Source organism: Lynx rufus, unplaced genomic scaffold, assembly GCF_022079265.1.
Source record: "Lynx rufus isolate CCGP_SWC_20201006 ecotype Redwood Valley unplaced genomic scaffold, mLynRuf1.p SCAF_4, whole genome shotgun sequence".
Lineage (NCBI taxonomy): Eukaryota > Metazoa > Chordata > Mammalia > Carnivora > Felidae > Lynx > Lynx rufus.
This window is the reverse complement of record NW_025814856.1, coordinates 31,633,375-31,651,967: the sequence shown is the minus strand read 5'-3', so window position 1 is coordinate 31,651,967 and position 18,593 is coordinate 31,633,375. Positions and strand designations below refer to the sequence as shown.

Genomic DNA, 18,593 nt, shown 5'->3' with positions numbered 1-18,593 from the left:
TAGAGGCGGGCACCCGGGGTACTTGAGCGGCGGAGGACCCGCGGCCCCCCCCGCCCCCGCCCCCCCCAGCCCCCCATTCAAGAAGCAGCTCCGCTATCCCCGCCAGCAAAAGGCGCCCGGCGCGCCTCGGAGCGCACGTTCCGCGCCTTCTCCTGCCCGCTCCTTGGACATTATGCGGCCGAGCAGTCGAGCCCCAGTCCTCCTCCTCTTGCTGCTCCTCCGGCTCCTCCTGCGGCCCGAGCGGCTCAGCTCTCGGCAGGCGGCGGCGTTGCTCAGCCGAGCGCAGACGGGACCCTCGCGGCGAGACCTCAGCGACTCCTAAAGTCAAAAGTTGGCGGCGGGCGCCAGGCTCCGCGGGCTCACCGCGGCCGCTGCCTCGCGTCGCCGCCGCAGCCAGGGAGGGCAGGAGGGAGGGGGGTGGGAGCAACAGGGGAGGGGTGGGAAGCACCATGCAGTTTGTATCCTGGGCCACACTGCTAACGTTCCTGGTGCGGGACCTGGCCGAGATGGGGAGCCCAGACGCCGCGGCGGCCGTGCGCAAGGACAGGCTGCACCCGAGGCAAGGTAATGAGACTCCGGCCATCGCGACCCCTCCGCCCCAGTCGCCACCTCCCCAGCGTCTGCGCCCAACAGCGGGCACCCCGCAGCGGAGGGCCTCTCTCTTTTTCCTAGAAAGAATTATCTCCGGCTTTGCCGCCTCTCCCTTCTTTAGGTCATTCCCAGCCAATTTCTAGAGAGAGCCACTGTAGAGTAGACTTGGTCTCCCCCACCCCGCTTTGCTGGTAGTTTGATCTTTCCCCTTCCCCACCTCCAGGGCCCAAACTATAGTTACTTAGTAACTGGGGGTAGCAGATACTGACTTGTTTTATTTTATTCAGATTATTTGTCAGAATACGAAATGTATCTCATGTATTTTGACTTGTTCACTGTCTGATTCCAAATGGTGTAGCCTCAGCGTCGAGCACAGTTCCTGGCTATTCCTGGCACATAGTAGGTGCTCAGCAAATATTTGTGCACTGGCTGAGGGTGAAGGCGTGGGCTCAAATGGGCAAAAAAAAAATAACTGCTGGAAAATAACCAGGGACAAAGCCCCCTTCATGTTTAAACTAAAACTTGCGGGAAATTGGTTTGCGGAAAATTGAATTATTGCTTCATGTGTCTCTGCTTCTCCCTGCAGTGAAATTATTAGAGACCCTGAGCGAATACGAAATCGCGTCTCCCATCCGAGTGAACGCTCTCGGAGAACCCGTTTCTACGAACGTGCACTTCAAAAGGAGGCGCCGGAGCATTAACGCTGCCTCTGACCCCTGGCCGGCCTCTGCCTCGTCTTCCTCCTCCTCCTCTACCTCCGACCAGGAGCATTACCGCCTCTCTGCCTTCGGCCAGCAATTTCTATTTAATCTCTCCGCCCATTCCGGATTTATCGCTCCACTGTTCACTGTCACCCTTCTCGGGACGCCCGGGGAGAACCAGACAAAGTTTTATTCTGAGGAGGAAGCGGAACTCAAGCACTGCTTCTACAAAGGCCATGTCAATACCAAGTCTACCAAGTCCCAGCACACGGCGGTCATCAGCCTCTGCTCAGGAATGGTGAGTTGGTGCCCGCTCCTCTCCCCCCCCCCCCCCCCCCCCGCCTCTTCACAAGTTTCTGGAAGACTTCATTGCTCTCCCTTCTAAGACCCTCACTGCGCCGAGTTTCCAGTCTGGCTCTAAATGCTCGCTGGAAGCTAGTTTGCATCCAGCGGTTTGGATGACTAGCCCAGTGCGTGCGCTTACACTGGAGAGGAGCGCACGCATCCGCTCCCAGGGGTTCCGTGTGTTTTGGAGCTTTCTAGAGTCCGAACCGAGCTCCGCTGCTCCTTGCCCAGCGCTAGCAGGCGGCTTGGAAGTCGGTTTCCAAACTCCAGAGTTGCCTGCCCTTCCTTGTAGCAAACACAGCCGCCCAGGAGCGGAGCAGCTGAGCGCAGGCAGGACCCGACTCCTTATTGGCGCGTCTCGAGTCAGGGGTGTGGGCTGAGGATCCCCAGCCTCGGGTATGGGGAGTTCCTTCTGTGTGTCGTGGAGGGCGGTGCGTAATCTAGAGTCCCCGCGATCTCTCTGGGCCTCTTTTCACGCGCCAGGAACCCTGAGGCTGAACAGGATTGACAGGGAACAGGTCCGTCCCAGGAACGGAAGGGTGGGCCAAGGACTCCGGAGGCGGGGAAGAGGGCGGAGCCTGCCCCGGACGCTTTGAATTAGGGTAAAACTCGGAGTGGGGGTGTGGCGCAGTCCGACTCTGCACCCTGCTGGCGGGGTAGCCCCTAAGAAACAGAAATAGTGGGAGAGAGCCCGCAGAGGCTGCCCGGACGAGAGTTAGGTTCTTTTGGGTTTTCTGCCACCCATACGGGTTCCAGAGAGTCGAGAGACGGAGCCTACAACGCACGTTTCCCCTACAGAAGGAGAGCGAGAAGGCGCGAGGCGGCCACCTCCCTGCGCTGCAAAATACGCACTTAGCAGGGTTTCCGAAAGGGTTCCTCGACCCCCTTTTGACCTCCCCTCCCCTCCCCACTTGCTCTCCAGTTGGTCCTATAAGGCATTCGCTTTCTTCCCCAGCACATTTGAAGACATGCTCTAAAGTTCTGACCCCAGCGAAAGTGATCCTTGACTTTCCCAAACGATGTGCGTTCCTAACACGCGCGTGTGACGCAGAAACTTTCCCGGGTCAGGCTCTCCCAGCGCACGGCGTTGTGCGCACTGCTCCCCCCCATGATGCGTTTACTCTTCCCCTGAGGACCCACATTCCCCATCACCTTTTCTAAGGGGAGCACGGATAACTTACCGGGCCACTTGACTGCCCCTGCCGAGCGCTGTCGTTGGTGGATCCTGCGTCCCCGGTTGGGATGTCGCATCTGTCTCCACTGCTCAACGGAAGGGTCCGGTGGGGGAACGAGGCAAGCTTGAAGAGTAGGACTGGGAAGGTTTTAGCCTGCTGGGATACGAGCACAGCGATGAGCCCCTCCAGCCCCCAGCAAAGCGCCAGGAGCTGAGGCTCGGCTCGTTGTTGAGATTGTTTGGGGGTGGGCGGAGACGGCAGTTTGACGCGCGGGGGGGTAAGGGGGTGCTGCCGTGAGTCATCGCCGCCCCAAGACCTAGGGCCAAAGCGCAGGAATCCCTCCATTCTGCCGAAGGTTATGGCTGGGGTGGGCATAAACCAGGCACTGGAACCCAGGTCATCAGAACACCCCTAGATCCGAAGGTCGTAAACACCAATTCCAGAACTTTACGAATGGTGCTGAGTATGTACGTAAAGTTTGTAAACAACCTTCACTCCTCCTCCCTCTCCGCCTCCACACCCCGCGGAGTGGCCCCAGCAGTTGTATAAATACTTTGCTGCGCAGGACCTTAATTTCTGTTGCCAATTTTAGGTGGTATCTCCCACGTAGAACAGCAACTGGTAACTCTCTTAGGGAACTGAGGGCCGGCCGGGACTTTAGAATGATTGTATAGACCGTGACAAACCCATGTATATTGCATTTAATTTGCAATCTGCCTCTCTGGGGAGGGAAAGGTCCAGAACACATCTTAAGGATAGGTGCACTGGCTGTTTCTTTCAGTGATTAACCTAGCTCCAAAAACCTCATCCCTCTGTCTCCCTTCTCGAATTTATCTTTCCTCCCAAGACTTCCCATTACCGTTTCTGCACCGGAAGTATCATGGCGTTCCTAGTGGAAATATTTCCACCCGGGAATTCTTTCACTCTTTAGAATGAACCACACCAATCTATTCCCCCTCCCCTCAACCCGGAACACACACACACACACACACACACACACACACACACACACACACCCTACCAGTCGGTTATCAGTTTTCCTGAATTCCATCTCAGATGTGTCTCTCACTGGTCTGAACAGGCCCTACCCTAATTCTAGACCTCCTTCACTTCTCTGCCCCTCGCTCATTTAGGACTGTTGTCTCAGAAATATTTCCATGTGGTCTGTCCTCCTCCAGTCTTCCCTCTCTAATCCCTGCCAAACACCGCTAACAGATTAAGGGTGACTAGGTATAAGATCACATTACTCCTCTGTTCACTCACTCTGCATAGCTCCCCATTGCTTAGTGAACAACTACTGATTTCATCATCTGACACTTGAGACCATTTAGGGCATCCCTCCTCATGCCTTGCACATCTACCCGCCAGGCTCATCTCTCAGGCTTTCCTCCACAAATTCTGGGTATCGGGCAATCTGCTTTTGCAGATTTTCTCAGAGTTTCTCTCCCACCCCAGTCCTATGTCATTGCCTTTGGGTCTCTGGGTTTACTCGGTCATGTCCCCCAGCATCACATGCTCAAATCCTACCCTTCTTTTAAAGTAACTTACATAGCTTCTTCCCCGGGAAACCTTGTTCTTCAGCCACTGTTCTCTTTCCCTCTTCACCTGCACACACACTTACCTGTACCTCTCTTATGATGCTGAGTCTGCTCTCTCTTGTGTTGTGGTTCTTGGTGCACATGATCTATCCCTTCCTCCTTCGCAGCAGGGACAACATCGGTGCCTTTCTCTCCCCTGTTGGAGCCTTGTATATTGTAGGTACGTAGTACCTATGTTTGAATAAATGGTCACTTTAACCAAGAAAGGACTACTCTTTGATCAAACATTCTTCTCTGAATCGACAACAAAATTAATTTGACCTCGTAAGGATGACATTTATTGGACTCTTATGTGTCTTGCACTGTAATAAGTACTTTTTGTATGCATCATCTCATCCCATCCAAATCCTCATAACAGCCCAGTTCTGAAAACAACCAATTTTACAGATGAGGAAGGACACTGAGGCTTTGAGAGTTGGAGGCTTGCCCGAGGTCTCCTACCTACTAAGTGACAGAGTTGGGGTTCCCACCTTATCTTTCTGACCCATGCTCCTAACCATGGGCCAGAGACTGAATCTCTGTTCCTAAAAAGACTTTCAAAATTCTTTTTTTTTTTTTTTTAAATTTTTTTTTTTTTCAACATTTATTTATTTTTGGGACAGAGAGAGACAGAGCGTGAACGGGGGAGGGGCAGAGAGAGAGGGAGACACAGAATCGGAAACAGGCTCCAGGCTCCGAGCCATCAGCCCAGAGCCTGACGCGGGGCTCGAACTCCCGGACCGCGAGATCGTGACCTGGCTGAAGTCGGACGCTTAACCGACTGCGCCACCCAGGCGCCCCAATTCTTTTTTTTTTTTTTACTAAAGTTTATTTATTTTAAGAGAGACAAGGTACAAGTGGGTGAGGAGTAGAGAGAGACAGAGAGAGAGAGAGAGAGAGAGAGAGAGAGAGAGAATCCCAAGCAGGCTCCGTGCTGTCAGCGCAAAGTCCAAGGCAGGGCTCAATCTCACAAGATCATGTGAGACTGTGACCTGAGCCAAAATCAAGAGTCGGACACTTAACTGACTGAGCCACCCAGACGCCCCTCAAAGTTCTTTCCAAAAAGGTGCTGGACTAAAATCCAAATTCCTGAGTTCTAGATTCAGCACTGGACACTATTAAGATTCAACCTGAAGCACGATTCAGCTGCTTCTGTATCACTGAAGAGGGACTTTAGACAAGTCACTTCCTCCCTCTGGGCCTTCATCTCCTCTTTTCTAATCAAAGGTGTCAGATCACATGAGCTCCCAAGTTCTTTCCTAGTCTTTATGACCTGTCTCTGGTAGGTTTCACGTGTTATAGTAAGCTTCCTGCTGTGTGCTCAAAGAACACAAGAGTTGTTTATATATATTTTTAATGTTTATTTATTTTTTTGAGAGAGGGAGAGAGAGAGAGAGAGAGAGAGAATGAGTGGGGAACAGGGAGAGAGAGAGAGGGAGACACAGAATCCGAAGCCGGCTCGAGACTCTGAGCTGTTAGCACAGAGCCTCACACAAGGCTTGAACTCCTGAACTGAGAGATCATGACCTGAGCTGAAACCAAGAGTCAGACGCGCAAGGGACTGAGCCACCCAGGTGCCCCACACACATTCTGTCCTGGCGGTTAGAGGCTAACACAGCAACACAAAAAGCCACTAAGGTGGTCCACTAAGGTGGACCCTTACAAAGGGTCCTTTTGCTAAGCACTTTCCATGCATTATCCCATTTATTCTGCACAGTAAGGCTTTACAGTATGTATTTTTATCACCAATTGATGAACAAGGAAGCTGAAACTCAGAGCGATTAAGGAACTTGCCCAGGGTGGATGGGTGAGTGGCAGCGTTGGGAACCTAAGGCATCCTGACTCCAGGCATCACTCCCTATTGCACAGGGAGGGGGTGCAGAGACGCTCATGTGCCATTGTCACAGGCAGCGCCACGTGGAGTGCCTGTGATCAGTATATGCTCTCTGAATTTGAATTAATGATAAGGCCTCCACAGGTCAGCTTTTCCCTGGGAAGCTCACACTTTTCCCTAAGTTTCCGGGCTATCTTAACACAAAGAAGAATGCTCTCTTTCCTTTAAAAGTGAGTGTGATGAGAATTTGAGCACCAGGGAAGGATTTCTTAGAAACAGATTTGGATAGCAGTTGCAATAGAGTCAAATCAAGAAGGTACGGACCTGGCCTGGCGGATTGAAAATAAACTGCTTCTCCAAATATGTCGGCAGCAAGTTCCATTCAAGCAGCCCTCATGGGGAAGGGATTGGGTGAAACGGCACCTTGTCTACTTGACAGTGTTCCTTTTCTTTCCCTCCTTGTGGTTGAGTTATATTAAATCAGCCTCTCCCCTCTCTTCATTTGCAGCTGGGCACATTCCGGTCCCATGATGGGGATTATTTTATTGAACCACTGCTGTCCATTGATGAACAAGAAGATGAAGAGGAACAAAACAAACCCCACATTATCTATAGGCACAGCATCCTGCACAGAGAGCCCTCAACAGGAAGGCAGGCGTGTGACACCTCAGGTATTTCCTTCTCACTTAAGCAGAGATCCCAGCTCTGCGAGATGGGTTAGTGGCCACACTACAAACACGTAGCTCTTTGACAGGCTGCAAAGTGCTACCACGTACGTTGTCTTGGATTCAGTCTTCAAGCGAGGTACGTATAGCCCCATGGCACAGCTGTGGAAGCTGAAAAGAGGTTTAGTAAGTTGTCCAAGGTAGGACAGCTGGGAACTCACCAAGTTCAGGTACAAGCTCAACTAGCTTCAAGCTCTCTGTGGGCAAAGCTGCCTCTCGTTGAAGTTGCTGATTTTTAGGATCAAGCGTTAGTAACGTCTTCAGGCTCTTGCGGCCATATCCTCAATCAGCCATCGCTCGTGTTTCCCGGGTGTTCTGGTGTTTTCTGTTCATGAGGGATTTGGTTTTGTTTGTTTTTTTTTTTTTAACCATGTAGAGTTATGAAAAAGTGAAAAAGTCTCACAAATGGAACTCCAGAAAACCTCTGTGTGTTTATAGGAATTTTTCCCATCAACTTCCGTTTTCGCCGTTGCTCTGTAACTTTGGGAAATAAGCAAATGGAAGTGTAGATGGCATTTCTGGGTTTGCGTCAAATGCGTATATGCCCACCCCTAGACTCCTGCCCATGCTGGACAGTTTCCTTGAGGCTTTGCGCTAATGTGCCTGGCCATTGTCAGACATGTGTCATTCTGGGCACCTTGAAAAACTTATGCTGTGTGTGTTGCTCAGTCTCTAGCCATGAGGCAACTCTTCACCCTCTTTGAAGCCTGGTCACTTTCTCAGCTTATCACTAAAGATCGTCCTTCAGGGGCACCTGGGTGGCTCATCAGTTAAGCATCCGACTTTGGCTCAGGTCATGATCTCGCAGTCCGTGAGTTCGAGCCCCGTGTCGGGCTCTGTGCTGACAGCTCAGAGCCTGAAGCCTGTTTCAGATTCTGTGTCTCCCTCTCTCTGACCCTCCCCTGTTCATACTCTGTCTCTCTCTGTCTCAAAAATAAATAAACTTTAAAAAAAAATTTTAAAAAGATCATCCTTCAGTTTGATCCTGTTTTAGGATGTTTGTTAAAATACTCTTTTTGTTGTTGTTGTTCTTCCGACTTTCTGTTTCTGAAACTTTATCCTTCTTCCTCTTCTTTATTTTTTAAAAGTTGCTTCTCCAAATCATAGAACTTCCCAGGGTCTTTCTGGCATCTCCGAAATAGAGCTCAAAACCGGCAGGGGGTTCCCAAAATGCTTCCCAAGTGAGTCCTTATCTCATCCTATTATCTGTATCAGGTTCTTCTGCTGTGACACGGTGGTATCCTATTGCGTCCTGGAATTGTGATTTCTAAAGTGAAATCTTTCAGTGAAAGATAACATTGGCTCCTTATGACCTGGAGTAGTCAAGTCATAAGTTGTGTGGTGTGGTAGCTCATGTCGCACCGTGTTCCCACTGCCAGGGCTAAATGGAATATAAGTGAAATATCGTGTCAGTTAGACTCACTGGAGAGCCAGGGCGAGGGAGAGCCGGTGGAAGGAGCGGTGTGCTCAGAAACAATAGTGCCAGCAACTTGCGCCCTTCCTGGCTGCCATTAACTTTAGCGGCAAGACGTTGTCCCGTTGTTTGGACCACGCTTGTAAGAACAGTGTCCTTTGCTTCTTGACTTCCCGTATCAGAATTAACAAGTGTTCATCTTATATATGTGTACAAACCTATATATAGCGTGTGATAGAGAGGAAAGATGTGATTCCTCCCCTTTTATCTTACTAATATATATTCGCAAGATACCCAACTGGTATGTTCATTGATCAGTTTATTGAACAGTGGCACCTGGTGACATTCTTCTGCCCTAAAGTGGCAGCAAACCAAGATTTAAAACAAAACAAAACCAACAAACAAAAACCTTCCAGCTATGAAGGTCCTATTCTGCACTGGCATTGTGCAAAGCCCTTTCCCTTCACGACTTCCCTGAATCCTTACCACAACCCTATGAGGCGGGTGCCATTCTTACCCCCATTGTACCTGGCAGAGAAGCAGAGACGAGGCAACTTGGGTCAGGTCTCACAGCTACTTCATCATGACAGCCCATGTCTGTCTTATCCCGTGACCCATTTTGTCTGTGCACATGTGTGTGTGTGTGTGTGTGCGCGTGCGCGTGTTGGCTGTGACAGAAAGAGAGAGAAGTCTTACTTGACGCTCTCATTCAGAAAACCTTCAAAGTTCGTTTTTTAAAAGTTAATTACCTGAGTCAACGGACATTTGGTTTCCTGGGCTAGAGGACGAGTCATTGTCAAATCCTGTTGAAAACAGAAAGAACAGGGGACTCTCGAAAGGTGCAGATGGAGGACAAGAGAAGATGCCTCAAGTTTTCACAGGAGTTATTTGCGTTCTAGTCATTATTGGTTTGGCGGCCTCTGTGTGCCACCATCCAAATCACTGGTGCCAACTTAGTGTTCCTTCTGGTTTGTCCTTGCCAGGGACCAGTATGGCTGCCTTTCCTTCACTCCTGATGAATCAGGAGCCCAGCAGTTTGATCGGCTCTTCCAAATGTTGCTGCTGGACTGGTTGCTGCCATTCTGGTTTCTCTCTTCCAGCTGCTTCTGCAACCCTTGTTTGAATACAGATGCATGAGGCTCAGAACAGTTGGAGAGAACTTTGGAATATGGCACAATTCACCAGCAGCCATTAGAGGAACAGAGTGGCAGGTCTTGGAAACCTTCAAAACCAGGTAGCCTGTGCACAGGGAGTGAAAGTAGGTGGGGGGTGGGAGAAGCCTCTCTGGTCGGAGCAGAAAATATCCTCTACCAGTATCAATCCATTCACCTGTAGGGATTTCTCCCCAGAGCGGTGGTTGGTAGCCCAGAGTAAACTTTAGAAGTATCCTGGGAACCTCAAACAAACGCAGATTCTTTAAAACAACAGCAGCAACAATAAAACCAACCTCTGTCTCGGGCTGGTGAGAAGGAGCAAGAAACCTGGGATTTACTGAGTGCTCTCCGGGACCCAGAAGTTCAGATAAACGTGAGAGTTCGTGCTAACGTGGGATTTAAGGCAATAACCACTATCCATTGCTTGCCACTTACTTTTGGACTTGGGGTTCTTTTGTTCTGTTTTGTTTTCATGGTGACCCACTTTAGTGTTTATTTTTGAGAAGGGGAGAGAGAGCGCTCAGGCCGGTTGGGGAGAGGTGCGTGCAAGCCAGGGAGGGGCAGAGAGAAAGACAGAGACAGGATCTGAAGCAGGCTCTGTGACAGCAGAGAGCCGGACATGGGGCTCAAACTCATGAACCTTGAGCTCATGACCTGAGCTGAAGTCGGATGCTCAACCAACTGAGCCCCCCAGGCACCCTTGGTGTTCTTCATCACTGCTTTCTAGTTCTTCTCTTGGGATGACAGAAGATTTTCTGGAGGAAAATTTAAATTGTTAGTTCTAGGCCAACAAACGAATATTCTATACAGATGAGTAAACTGTAGTCCTGGGATGTTAAGTTACTTATTTCTAGGAGTGATACTCTATACATTCAACACCAGCCCCTCAGAATTTAAGATAGCCCTAGCCTTGGAGCAGGCTCCTGGGAGTCCCCTGCTGAGCTGGGCGTTAACCCTTTAGTTGCTGGCTGCTGGGAGTCTGCCCAGGGCCAGGCATTGTGACTGTCACACTGCTCCCTACAGATGGATTGTGAGTCCTGTTCATTTCTGATTCTTGATGTATATCTGATTTTCAAGGAACAGATTCTGAGATAAATTATGTTGAAAAGACACGTGCAGAAAGAAGGGAGTCTTATGTAGTGAAAATTTCATGGGTTCAGATGGGAGTCAACAACTTAATTTATTCATTCATGTGTGCATTCAGCCTTAACGTATTTACTAACCCCTCTGTGCCATGAGGATAAAACCAGGAACCATCTTTATTCCAGTCAGCCGTGTGACCTCCAGCATATTTAGAGCATAAAGTAAGAATAACACATACCTTTCAAGGGTGTAGTTAGGACTAAATGAGTATGAAATAATGAAAGCTCCCAGGACAGTGTTTAGCAGATGGTAGGCAATCACTGAATGGTGGGCTAGAAAGAAGAATCATGAAAATAGAAATTGAAACAACACAGCAAGGAAAGGAAAACTCAAAATACCAAAACCCAGAGCTAATCGGGTTCCCGTGATTAAGCTTAGAGCTTCTTGGTAACCAGGTCATAAAGGGCTTATGGGACTTGCCCAAGGTCACCCTGCCAGCAAGTGGCGGGGCCGAGAGCCCTTTGTCTCAGCTTCTTTTTTTTCTGTACCTAATGCAGCATTGTAAAAACTCATCTCTTGCAAGTTCCTCTTGGCCCGGTGGCTGCCCTCGCGAGAGTGTCTCTGTTTTGGCATCATTGGTTATGTCTGTGTGTATACGTTTGGGCCAGTTGAGTGTGTCTGCATTTATCTGTGATTGTCATCCTGTTTGTAAGTTGCTCAGGCTTCCGAATGGGCTGTGGGCATCTTCTCCCTCCTGTGGCATGCCCTTGTCATATCAGGGTCCCCTATGCAGCGGGTCCTCAGTAGGGTTCATCGAGCTGACGGCCTGTGTGCCCCCACACACCAGGGGGACCAAGTGGCAAGCTCAGGGGAGCCATTCAGGAGCTTATTGCCTTTTACAAGCCGCTTCCTGCTGATCCTTCACGTGGCTTTTCCAGATGAAACCCCAAGTTCTGTCTCACGGACACTCTGCGTTTGACTCTGAATTTTGCACAAGAGGATTTAGTTGCTCTTATCAGTGAGACAGACGTGCTTCCTGGTAGATGAGAGAGAGAGAAAGGCGGGGGAGAAGGCCGACACAAGGCCGTTTTGTTTGCCTGGGCCTAAACGACAGTGTTTTTCCGTTATTAGAATACCTCTCTCGCCCTCCTATCTCGGCAAGCCTGCTTTTGTTTTGTTTTATTTAAGGCATTTAAGAATTATATACTCGTTGACCCATCGATGCCACTTCTAAGGAAACAATTGGACAATTGCGTATGGATGTTTGTGGGAGAATACTTAGTATGGTGTTGTTTATTATAGCAGCAGGATGGAAAACCCTAAGTGCCTCTCAGTCGGAGGATAGATCAAATATTTATGAGGTATACATTTCATGGATTCCTATGCAGCCATCAAAAATAAGCATACAGATTTATGTTAACAAATACACACACACACACACATATATATATGTATGTGTATAGGTGTATATATGTATGTATATGTATGTATATATGTATATATATGTGTGTATATATATGTGTATATGTATATGTGTATATATATACGTATATACATATAGTGAACAAGCAGATGATAAGTTAGTAGGTATGGTATGATCTCGTTTTTTTAAAACAGCAGCAGTGTGATGGTGTATGTGTGTATTGAGAAAAATCTGAAGCAGTATGCACAGAAATTTTTTTTTAATGTTTACTTATCTTTGAGAGAGAGAGAGAGAGAGAGAGAGAGACAGTGTGTGAGTGGGGAAGAGACAGAGAGAGAGGGAGACACAGAATCCGAAGCAGGCTCCAGGCTCTGAGCTGTCAGCACAGAGCCCAACGCAGGGCTTGAACTCACCATGAGATCAGGACCTGAGCTGAAGTGGGATGCTTAACTGACTGAGCCACCCAGGTGCCCTCGGTATGCACCGAAACATTAAAAAGGGATTGTTTGTGGTTGACAGGAACATAGGCAACATTTGTCTTTTTATTTTAAATGCCTGTATTTCTGACATAATTCTATAGTCATTTTATAATCAGAAGATACAGTTAAAAGAGAAATGAGGATACTGGCATGTAATTATTTTGTAGCCCCGTGGCATTTGTCACCAGATATCAACAGCCAAGCCATGATCCCATGCATTTTTTTTTTTTTTTGAATGAGACAGTCTTAGTAGCCAGACAGATGAAAATCCTGCCTTGTGTCTACTTCCTTGGGACATCGGGACCAATCAAAGCTGAGGCTCCATCTCAACCCAGCTAAACTGCCTTGCGCCTGTTGGACATACCCAGGGATTACCATGGCTTAGTGTCCATGAGGCACTGGAGACTCTGTCCCCTAGAATGTCTGGTCACCTGTTGGTTTGACTCCCAAGGGTGCAGTCAAAAACGCTGGAAAATACAAGATGATGATTCAAGACATCCTTTGTTAGGGCTTTATGTGTGCTACCCACATTCCATATGTTAGCACTTGAAATCTGTTCATCAACCCTATAGGGTAGGTATTATTATCTTTATTTTACATTTGAGAAAATTACAGCTCAGAGAGGCCGAACCGCTTGTGCAAAGTCACACAGCTAGTGGGAAGTGGGCCTGACATTTGAACCCAGATCTAATTCCAGTGTGCTGCACTGTGGGCCTAACTCCATTGAATATACAAGTCCAAATGATATCAACAACGGCTGACATTTGTTGAGCATGTATTGTGTGGCAGGCACTGTTCCAAGTGCTTTACATGGATTGTGTAATTTAATCCTTACCTCGACCTCCATGGTGCACCTGGCACGATGGGGACACAGAGAAGTGCATCCAGTGGGCTCGCCCAAGGACACAAAACTTGAAAACACACCAATGCCTGCAACCATTTTGTGCTGGTGTACTTGGAGGGTTTTTTGCTCTGTCCTTTGTTGATTCGTTTGCATTCGGATATGGATTACTTTTGCTGGCAGGATTTTTAACATGCTTGCCTATAATTTGATAGGATTGGAGGAGGGCTGCCTGATGCCCGGAATTCCCACCGAGACTCTAATGACTCGCTGAGGCCTTGGTCTGCAGCTTGCCTCTGTTGGAGAGTATCCTTGTTACTCATTAACCTCTGGGATCCCATTAATAATTTAGCATAGATTAGCTGATTAGATTAGCTGCCCTGAGAGTTGGGCCCAAATGGAGTGAGAGACAGAGCTAAGGGCAGACCTCCGAGGGGGGCTTTAGGTAAACAATTCTGGGACAGCTTGAGGGTTCCAGGATGAGACAGAAGCGTTGGCTGACCTCACGTTAGCTGACCTCACGCTCCTGCCCGGGCTCAAGCAGGTCAGTGGTTGTTGGCTAATTAGTTACTTCTGTGAGAAGCCGGCCTGCCTTCGTCTTCCCACACACTCTCTGTATCTTCACATCCTTTCTTTGGGCTGTTCGGCCTGTGAATGTAAGAATGGGCAACAGTCAAGGAGCCTTGTGCTGGGCACACCGTGGGTTCTTTCAGTGAGTCCTACAACAACAGCTCCCTGCAAGGAAAATGCCTCAGTTATTCCCTTTTACAAATAAGAAAGCTGAACTCCAAGCAGTCAATGAACTTGTGCGCACTGTGTAAGGGAAACAGCCCTCAAACACAGGGCTGTTTGAATCTTTAAAGATAGTTTCCACCATTTGGGATTTATTGTTTTGGTTTAATTTCCTGTCACTTACACCTTTTTGTTCCTCGTCAGTCTGTATACCTTTTTTTCTCTTTGATATATTCTCCAATGACTATATCTAATACATAGTCAGATGCATTAGGCAGTAAGCGATGGCCTCTCTCTTTGCAAACTACTAGAAAATTACTGTTTTATTTTATTTTATTTTTTTTTTTAATTTTTTTTTTCAACGTTTATTTATTTTTGGGACAGAGAGAGACAGAGCATGAATGGGGGAGGGGCAGAGAGAGAGGGAGACACAGAATCGGAAGCAGGCTCCAGGCTCTGAGCCATCAGCCCAGAGCCCGACGCGGGGCTCGAACTCACGGACCGTGAGATCGTGACCTGGCTGAAGTCGGACGCTTAACCGACTGCGCCACCCAGGCGCCCCAGAAAATTACTGTTTTAAATAATTGAATTCTTGAGCCTCTTCCCTCAGCTTTATCTTCTTTGTGGCAGCTTTTTAAAAACATCAGTGTTGGGGCGCCTGGGTGGCTCAGTCGGTTAAGCGGCCGACTTCGGCTCAGGTCATGATCTCGCGGTCTGTGAGTTTGAGCCCCGCATCGGGCACTGTGCTGACAGCTCAGATTCTGTGTCTCCCTCTCTCTGACCCTTCCCCGTTCATGCTCTGTCTCTCTCTGTCTCAAAAAAAATAAATAAACACTAAAAAAAAAAAAATTAAAAAAAAATAAATAAAAACATCAGTGTTAATAGTGCTATACAACAAAATGAAAGGATAATAAAAAAGAAACTTCTAATACAGGCAGTGTTTTTTTTTCTTTCATTTGAAATTTTTCCATCATGTCTTTTTTTATTATTTATTTATTTATTTATTTATTTATTTATTTATTTATTTTTGAGAGAGGGGAGGGAGGGTCAGAGAGAGAGGGAGACACAGAATCCGAAGCAGGCTCCAGGCTCTGAGCTGTCAGCACAGAGCCTGACGCGGGGCTTTAACTCATGAACTGCGAGATCATGACCTGAGCTGAAGTCAGATGCTTGACTGACTGAGCCACCCAGATGCCCCCCGGCCCTCGACCCTCCCTAGTGTCTTTTAAAAAGCACGTTATTAAGAAACGTATAAGCACACATAAACAGGTGGAGGCTATTGTAAATGAACCCATCTACCCGTAATGATAGCAAAGATTTTTTCCATGTGTGCTTTTTATTTTTTCTCTCTGCTGGACTATTTTAAAGGAAACCCAGGTACCATGACATTTCCTATCTGAATACTCCCGTGGACATCTCTGAAAAACGAGGATACTTTCTTCCGTAACTGTAATGTAAATATACCATGCTGAGCAAAATCAACAATAATCGCTCCATATAACCTGAACAGTGCCTGTTTATAAAATGTTCCTAATTGTCCCTGAAATGCCTCCTTCAAGTCCCCTCGTTTAGGCTGTGATCTGAATCAGCTCCCCCTGTCGCGGTTGGTTGTTCTATCTCTTAAATAACTTTTCACTTCGTTGCCAGTGTCATCCTTACTAAATTACTATTTTCCTTCTAGGTTAGATTTGCTCCCCGAGGTCTTTTCCCCCCTTTCCAGTTCTTTTATTCACTGATTCCTCTTTGTCGTCCTAAGGTCGGTCTGCATTTGCAGCCATTTGAAAGACCTGGGTCAGCCCCAAACCCAGAGCAGGTACCAAGAACAAAGCTACCAGGAATAAGCCACTTATCAGAGTAATTTCATTGAGCACAAAAGGCAGTTTGGTTGGGTTGATTTTTGCCCCTTTATCTGGAGTACCTTGATAACCCTCTTTCTTCTTTTTTTAAACCTGCCAATAGAAAGATCCTCGATTTACAGTATTTACTAAGACTCCCTTGTCTGCCATTCAAGGATTGTACTCACCTGTGTTGGAAGCCTGCGAGAGTCAGTTTGCAATTGGGAATTGTCAAGTGGCACGTTAGGTTTGGGCCTGAAATTAGGACCCCGTGATGTATGACCTGCTTTCCTGCCTCCTGTCTTGGCACTTTTGGTAAGCTTCTGGAACCAGAGATAGCATGAGGGCTCCCTGCTTTACTTTGAGCCCCAGATTGATTTCCTTGTCACCTGTCATCATTCCTGGTTGTTCCTATCACTTTGCTTCAGAAACCCATTGTCGGTGGAGGAAAAAAGGGTCGTAGAGTACCTGGCCAATGTGTTTATCTTCCGGGTAAGCCCCTGAGACAAGTTTAGATGCACGCCTCCTTCTCAAGAAGAGATGTAAGAAACTTCAGAAGGCTTTGGTCAGGGCCAGAGGGAAATTGGTCAGGCGTGCAGACTAACAGAGGGAAGAAGTATTTGGGGTTCATCGGGGCGGAGCTCAGACTCTTCATCTGACCTGAATGGGCCGTCTTTTTGAAGTAAGATGCTGTAGAATCTGTTAGTTCTCTTCGTATGAGGGAATAAACCCACTTGTTCAATGAAGGGCTATTTTATCATGCAGTTGAGATTTAAACGGTTTAACTTTGTATCTGCCAAAGTTAGGCTCTCTTTGATACTCAGATCATTACAGAATCGTTACTGTAGCCATTTGTGAGTAGCCAAAGTTGGCTCCTGTCTGGGCCAGACTTCTGCATGGGCATTCTGTACAGTTGCGAATCAATAAATATGAAGCATTCTGAATACCCCAAAAAGGAGCATAAGGAAAAGCAAGATACGATGCTTTGTGTACCTGCAGGTGGTGGGCTCTGAGAAGGAGCAAAAGCAAGGGGTAAATGTTGGTGCAATGCTTGCTGATTTATTACTCTTCATCTCTCGTGGGACGTTAGAATCAGAGCAGAGGGTTGAAGATAGCAGTTGGCCTGTGGTGTGTGGAATGAGAGGACTCCATTAGTCTCAAGTTGCTCCGGGGACAGTTTAAGCCTTTTCCAAAGTTTCCTGATGATGTGCTGTTTTTTTTTTTTTTTTTTCTTGTAAGCCAATTTCCTAATTCTCACATTTGATGCCTTTCCACTCTAACAAGTTAGATTAGAGAGAATGGAAATGGTTTTCAGCAACTATTATCTGTTTTAGCAGGTGCCAAATAGAAAATGTGCAGTGAATAATGGAGACACGCACACGCACACACACACACACACACACACACACACACACACACTGCACTTCCCTTGAACATAAGGTGTCACCCACTTCTCTGGGTGGGTGTCTCTCTGCTCTGGATTTACTCTGGCTCCTTCCACCCTCCCACTCTGCCCCCTGTTTGGCTGTCTGTTTGACACCCTCTTTCCAAGTGTCAGTTGACCAGGAGAGGACACTCTGGTGGGTTTAGCCTGTGTTGAATCCTAGGAGTTCATTTTTCAGCATTATTTGCTTTTATCTTATAAAAGATTAGAACTCACAATTTTTTAATACTGGAAGGAACTTTAGAGAGAACTTCTTTTCCATTCCTTCTTTTTCTGGATCAGAGAGGATCAAGGCTCAGCATTTTGAAGGGATTCGTAATCTTGGAAGTAGGGCGAATGAAAAACCGGGCCCTGATCACAGGCCTCTTACTTTTGCGTCCTGTGTACTTTCCAAGCTGCAGGTCAAGGGAAGGCCGTTGGTGGAAGCCGCGCTTGGAAAGACGATGTTCCAAAGTGCACCTCAAATGAGATTTGGGAATATCACTGGATTTATTTGATGCGTAAGGATAATGAGGAATAAACTACTGAGATCCTTTAGGAAGCTATCTCAAGGCTATAGGGAGAGATAGCAGGCTCTTAATTCATGTAGGGGATTAAAGCAACAGCTGAATTTAAAGCAACAGAACATCTGAGCTGGGCCAGGGTGCTGCAGGAGGGTGGCTTGTGACTGCGGAGGGTTCCAGGTGGTTCTACTTGTAATCAGATTAGACTGTGTCCCTGTGACCACTCATTTCCGTGGTGGCTGGGACGTGGACATGAGGAGGAGAAAGGATGTGTAGTCCGGGCTGTGGTGTGGAAGCTAGTCCTCAGTCGTGTGTAAACTGGGAGATGTGTATCAAAGGAATGTGGGAGATATGCCCCCGAGGAGTTGCCTAGAAGCCTTTTTAAAGAGTTGCAGGGCCAACTGCTCTTTAATCTCTGACAGGGGAGGGATACCTCGACCCCCCACAGGCACCACATTCAGCTGGAGAGCCACTGCCGCTGCAGTGAAAGGTCAGATAGCAGCAAGCCCTGGGGCCACCTCTTTTCTGCAGCTTTCGGGGGCTGCTCATCTTTAGTCACGAGGCACCCCAGAACCAAGGCCCTCAGAGCCTTTACACAGCCTGGCCCTGTGTCGTTCCTCTGTGTGTATGAAGTCATTGAATCCTCCCCATTGCCCCGTTAGGGAGGAACTCTTCTTATCCCCATTTCACAGATGACAAGACGGAGGCACAAAGACCTTAAATGACTTGCCTACAGT

General features: G+C 47.9%; 1 protein-coding gene across 2 annotated transcripts in view; it reads left to right on the top strand.

Annotated features, from left to right (window-relative positions):
- Positions 1-449: 449 nt before the first annotated feature.
- The window catches only part of ADAMTS9 (ADAM metallopeptidase with thrombospondin type 1 motif 9), a 160,787-nt gene continuing 142,643 nt past the window's right edge, over positions 450-18,593 (top strand). For both annotated transcript variants that reach the window (XM_047096973.1, XM_047096972.1), the window contains exons 1-3: positions 450-564; positions 1,178-1,590; positions 6,732-6,894. In XM_047096973.1, the coding sequence (XP_046952929.1) occupies positions 450-564; positions 1,178-1,590; positions 6,732-6,894 (691 nt within the window). The remainder of the gene's footprint in view (positions 565-1,177; positions 1,591-6,731; positions 6,895-18,593) is intronic.